We start from the raw sequence: 6,341 nt of genomic DNA on the forward strand, positions 1-6,341 counted from the left end.
CCGAGTGTTGGCTGTTGCCATGGAGACGGGAAGCCCAGCCAGGCCCGGGCTCCCCAGGCGCCGCCCCTCCGCGCTGGGCTCCCCAGGGCCCTCGGGTGCCCTGGGCTCTCAGGAGCTGCGCGTCCAGGGGAACGAAGGTTTCCAGCCCCCCACCCAGGCTCAGCCGCCAAAGAGATTGCCCCGAAGCCACCCGCTGAACAACAGCCCGGTGCCATCCTCCGTGAAGAAACTCGGTGGCCGTGAGGCCGCCCCAACGATTGCACCGCTCTAACCCTTTTTTTTTAAAGCAACCAAACGTTCCTAGAGAAAAACTGGACTCGTCTAAGTCTTTTTCCATTGCTTAAATGCTCGTCAGATTTGTATTGATAACAGAAAAGTTAGGCCTACAAACCGCGTTGGGAGGAGCAAATCCTCGGCAGGCTTTGTTCAGGCGAATTCGGTTCCTTTGTGCGGAAACCTGCTGACATTTGGACCGTTGAGGTGCTCTCTCCCTGTCCCCGTCCCCGCTTGGAAGAAAAGTACTTCTAGCTTCCTTCAGGTTAACGAGTCACATTTTTATCTGCGATAGGACTGAAAAGAATCCTTCGAAGACCAGCCCCCAACACAATGGTAGAAAAGATTGTTATTGCAGCACATCATGCTATGCTGGAAGGTGGTAGGTAGTAAAGAGAAGCAGCCAGCAAATGCCTCTTCTTGGGCAGAGAGTTGGTGTTACTCTCCTCGCAGAAGGGGATTGTTGCTACAGAGAAGCTGTGCGAAAGCATCCAGTTTACCCAGAGTGTACAGCCAGCATATGAACGTTTTGCTTTCGGCAGCAGCCTGAAAACTCATGAGATCTACTCACTTGTGGGGCTGTCAGTGGCTTATCGCTGACAGCCGCCGAGATGGGCTAGGACTGACCTTCCACCCCGCATGTTTTCATTGCTGTTAGGGGCTGCTTTGTTGGCGTGGTGGTCTGTACTTTGCAAGTGCTGCTAGCAGAGCTGAACCTGTCCACCCGGAGCTCTGCTGCAGCAGCAGAAACCCAGCCCTCCATATGGAAGAAGGCTTCTGCCCTGCTAGTGTAAAAATGTGTGCAGACATGCCCAGGCCTTCTGCGGCTGCCATGGTCCTTTCCAGGGGTGCTCTTTGCACTCTGTTGATGCAGCTGAAGTGGATGTGCTGGAAACTACACAGGTGTGCACACACTCTGGCAGCTGCTTTCTCATTCTGGCACTGTTATGATGACCTAGGAAAGACAAAGATCTCATTTTGAAGCCTGTTTGAACTAAGACGGTCTGGCTGCTAACCATTAGGGGTCTCCCCTGCTTGAAAAACAAGCATCTGCCTGCAAAATTGCTCCCAGCACCTGAGAAGCTACCTGACCATAAGAGTCCCAGCAGAGCTAAACTAGATCTCTGTAAGGGAAAGGAGCCAAGCACTACAGCCACCTAGCAAATTCTATGGGGTTTCAGATGCACTTGTATTATAGACTTAGAAATGCATTGAAGATGGGACGCTGCTGTTGTACTCCAAAAGAGAGACGAACAGTTACAAACTCAGCAGGAAGCGATGGCTGAACACTATCAAGGTGAAAAATGTAGGGCTCATGTATGGCAAAACTGGGTGCCTACATTTAAGCAGCCACAAAAGCAGCCTGATTTTCACAGGCATATACGGAAACAACATAATCATGGGTGTGGGTAGCTGTAATATAAATAGCACCAGATGGATTTATCAGAGCAATATGATAAAAGAGTTTATTAACAGATCCCAGAAGCAGCCCTATGAACACAGTCTGAAAGTCCATTCCCGTGCTGAAGACACTGGCAGTCTCAGTCTCATTTAACACCAGCTTTCTCCAGATCCTCTGGCAGGATACGACCCTTCTTCCGGGCTTTGTTCTTCTTTTTCTCTATTTTAGCTGTCTTCTTTTTCTGGATGTTCTTACGCCGCTTGTCCTGCCGCTGCTGCATCTTCTCCACCACATGCTCAGTCCGCTTCTCCCACTGTTTCTGGCGCTGGGCTTTCTGCTTCTCCTTGCGTTTCAGGGCTGCTTTCAGACGGTCCTCGTCATCACGAATCTTGACACCTTCTGCCTTATAGAGGACATTGGTCCACTTTATTTTCTTCTCCAGCTCCTGGGCTTTCTTTTGGTCTTTCTCCTTTAGCTCCTCCAGCTTGCTCTTCCTAGCCTCCAGCCTGTTTAGCAGCTGCTTGTAGTTCTTGCCAGTCAGTGGAGTGATGTTGCCTTTCACTTTTTTCCTCTTTTCTTTTTTCTTCTGTGCCTTGTTTAGCTCATTCTCATCCTGGACTTCAACTCTGTTAAAGACCATCTCAGCCTTGCTCTCCTCCTCCTTGCTTTGTGGTGTCACAGTTGCAGCTACCTCCTGGGCTCCCTTCTCCATTTTCTCCTTCATTTTCAGCTCCCTTTTCCGGCGTTTCTTTCTCTCCCTCTCGTATTTCCTTCGGCGCCTCTTTTCCAGCACAGCTGGAGATAGCTCTTTGTCCTGAAAGGCAGAATAGAATAGATGCATCAGAAGGAGCCGTGCAGTACTTAGGTAGTGGATCTAAGATGCCCACAATTCCCATGCTATAACATTTCTCAAAAGGAATTAAACATCCAAGGTTCAATTACAGCCCAGGTTTTCAGAGGTTCTGACTTCCCCAAATTGTGTGAAGGATATGGGTTGAGAGAGAGACCGCATCTGTGAAAAAGCTTCTCTTAGCCTCAGACTAGGCGAAGTCCACATTCCTTGGGTTCTAGTTAGTCACTGAGTCCGACTTTATTTCTCCCTTCATTTGATCCCCATTATAGTGCCCTTCCTATCTCCAGGGAGATGCCCCTCCTCAAAGCCAGATGTATGACCAGGCCAGCAAAAATTCCCCATCTAGTTTCTCTTGCCCCTCTAGGCCATACACTACCCTCAGTTTATGCACACGGCTCTCAGTGACAGCAACAGCAGTTTCATTATAGGACAGCATTCAGCAAATCCTTCTCAGATCCTTGGCAAGTCCTGGGTTATGCAAGGCAACAGCTAAGACTCAAAGTCTCCTAATGACAAGCCCAACTTCATTGTCTACTTGTAGAAAAAAAGAGAAGGAAACCCCATCCCTCCAAAAGAAACAGAACAGCAAGTTGCTGATGCTCATACCTGACCAGAGGCTTTCTGCATCTTCTCATGTAACCTCTGACGCAAGATATTCATAGCAGACAATGAATTGGATTCAATTTTACCACCTGGAAAAAAAGACATACTTGGGAGACAGCACTCGGTACATGAGAGAGATCTCTGACAATTTTCAATGGATTCCCTTCCAAAGCCAAGTAAATCTCTCCCTTTCTTCTGCCTGTATCCTTCAAGATTATTGACATTTTTTGGTACCACCTAAGGAGTTTCTTCCTGGCTCTGACATTTAGTGCTGTGCTGCACTGTTCAAGTTGAAAAAGCTACTTTATATCCAAACAGAAATCTTTTCACTGAAGACTGAAAGAGGAAAAGATTTTCCTTATTCCTGTGAAATGCAGTTGCTCAACCAAAGACTCCTCAATGCCCTAGGGAAGCAGTTCAAACTGTAGTTCAAGGAGCAATGTCTCTTTTGCACTGGAGAAGCGTATGCCAAGATGTCCAACATATATCAGCACCCATCATCCTGGTCCCTGAAGGCATTATAGGGTCGCTGACACACGTAACCAAATCCAGTGTGGTTTTCACCGCTTCTAAGGGCTTTTGTCTTAAGAAGTACCAACCCTTTCTCTTTGTATGGTATAGTTACTTTGCATTTTTTCCTGGTTCTATGGTGTAAATTTAACCACGATCAGATCTGAGTCCCACAAACTGACTTTCTTGCATATGTACTGGTCTCTGCTGCTTTATCATTCCATCTAGCAAGACCATAGACCACTTGCAGATGCTTCCTCAGGCTGACAAAGGATGTTTGTGCCTGAAAGCTTGCTAAGAATTTTTTTTCCCCAGTATCTGGATTGGTCTAATAAAAAGGCAGCGGATTTACCCAAAAAGCCTTGTCTATAAAAACAGGAGGAGACTCTGGAGCTAAACTAGGTTGCAAATCAATCAGGGGATATTATATGAACAAGGGTTGTAGGTAGCTACTGGAAATATCAGGGTGCCAGGAAATGTACAGTCAAATGAGCAGGCAGAAGAAATGAAGAAAATAAACTTGCTTTCATGCAATTGCCATGCCAGGTTTGTATTTTTCATCTGGTCCTCTCTATTGAATGTCTGGTCCGGGGGGAATAATCACTCTTTCAATGTGACCAGGCACTCTAGGTGCTGAGGCCAGGGCTTGGACTAGAAGCCATACTGACTATACAACCATTTCAAGTTCTCTGTCAAAGAAAATTTGAGAGGTGCTTGTTAAGTATTATGTTTCCCGAGAACCACCTAGTGGTCACACTGCTAATCTGTTTTACGTGTCAGACTCAGCATATTCTCGCTTTAAGTAGTTTTTTGTAGCTAAGAGGGATGTAAAACATTTCATACCACTTTTTTTTTTTTAATTTTCCCTTGAAGGAAGAGTCAGCTTCATTTTTGTCTAGTAATAGCCTCTTACGTGATGCAGTGTTTCGGTGACAAACACTGCAACAAAACATTCAAGAACCATTTGCAATGGATTTTTGATGGGGAAATATGTCTAATCTAGTTCAAAATGAATAAGAAGCTTTTGCAGTATTGGGTCTGGGGCCAGATTTAAATTGGAGAGATCCCTTTTAATAGTTTTTATATGCACATCTCAAATATCTAGGGTGTAACATTACAGCTTGTCTGAGTCTCCCCCATTTGCAGTCTGATCCTGCCTCAGGACCAGCTCAGTACGTGTAAGCTACCAACTGCTCCTGACGTCACAGTTTATTGGGATGGGAAACAAAGTGAAGGCTCAGTTCAGAAGGCTTTGACATACCCACGGACCCTCCAGCCCTCTTACCTGTGCCGACATGCTCAGGTTTGCTTGCTGCTGGCCTAGCTGGGATGGATTTGCTAGCTTTTGGAGCTGTTGGTTTGGCTGGAGCAGGTTTGCTATCAGGACCCACTTGCTTCCCTGGAAGAGCATTTGTCTTCTCAGCTTGCTTCCTGGGTTTCTTTCTCTTTTTTTTCTTTGGCTGGCTACCAGCATTTTCAGACCCAGCTGATTTGGAAACTGAAAGGGAAAGGAAAAGTTTACCCAGTGACTCAAGATCCTAGTGATAAAATACACTGAATTTTAATGCTGGTGTTAAACAGCGGGCCTGGCCCATATCATGCAATTTAAGTCTTGTCACTTCAATACAAGTAAGCGAGTTAGGACATGAATTGGGCCACATTCTCCTACGTTCCTACTCCAGCAAGTCCGTACGCACGTGTATGGTTGTATCATGTGAATAGTCCTGGAGTGATCAGTGGGAACAATCACACTGTACACCCCTGAAATGTTTGCATTAGGCCTACATTATACTACCATTTGGTTTTGCCTCCCCAAACAGCACCCACCAGAAGAGCCATGATACGTCACTGCTGAGGAATTTGGCTTCCAAATCTTTTGAGCCAACGGACCAATATCAGCCCTCAACACATCTAACTTTTATCATCCACTCAGCAGCAAAATTGTAACTGAGAGCATTAAAAAGATGCACCGGGCCCAGTCAGATCTGTGGACCACCTGCAGGCCACCAGGTGTCCATACCCCACAATTTGGGAACCACGGCACTAAGGAGTTCGGCCAAGATTTCTGGAGACAAGCTGGAGCACAAACATAATACCAAATTTTCTTTTCCGAGACTCCGGGACCTCCTGGACACAGATCTTCTTCGCTAAGCTCTGCAAGTACGAGTCCTTGGCGGCCAGGCTAGCCATGTCTAGTGCGGGTCTCCAGGAGTGAAGCGTAGAAAGATACACTCGGTCACTGCCGGACTTTGGAGGGGCTCAGGGGTAAGAGATGGTGCAGCAGCCTCTGTGCGCAGTCCACGCTCCCACAGCAGCAGGGTCGCCTGCACGGGAGTCTGATGAAGTCCAAGGCTACAGCATCCTTCTCACCTGGAGACAGAAAACCATCAAGGAGAGGGATCTGGATCACTGCAAAGCAGGAAGGCAGCTCAGCAGCCTGCCCCGCTCAGTACTTGCACCTCTCCAGGGGGCAGGGCACAGGACTGAGGGGAGGTCGAGAGGAGCAAGAGCAGGGGACTGCTAGGAGCTACCAGGACGGATCCAGCCTGCTGGGGCCCCGGGGGAAGGGATCTCCCGGCCCCAGCGCGCAGCGCCCAGCCCTACCCGCTCCCCGCATGGCCCGCGCCGAGCAGGAACCTGCTCGGCCGGGCAGGCGGGGCTAACCTCCTCGCCCCGCTCTGCATTGGCGGAGCCCGCAAG

General features: G+C 48.0%; 1 protein-coding gene across 1 annotated transcript; it reads right to left on the bottom strand.

Annotated features, from left to right (window-relative positions):
- Positions 1–1,720: 1,720 nt before the first annotated feature.
- Positions 1,721–6,341, bottom strand: SURF6 (surfeit 6). The gene is made up of 5 exons (XM_019510737.1): positions 6,246–6,341; positions 5,738–6,011; positions 4,927–5,139; positions 3,135–3,220; positions 1,721–2,489 (listed from the first exon to the last, which is right to left on the bottom strand). Exons 2-5 carry the CDS (start codon positions 5,829–5,831, stop codon positions 1,821–1,823), a joined length of 1,062 nt encoding a protein of 353 aa, XP_019366282.1. The 5' UTR covers positions 5,832–6,011; positions 6,246–6,341; the 3' UTR covers positions 1,721–1,820.

Source organism: Gavialis gangeticus, unplaced genomic scaffold (genome assembly GCF_001723915.1).
Source record: "Gavialis gangeticus isolate Ggan-Ray unplaced genomic scaffold, GavGan_comp1, whole genome shotgun sequence".
Classification (NCBI taxonomy): Eukaryota; Metazoa; Chordata; order Crocodylia; family Gavialidae; genus Gavialis; species Gavialis gangeticus.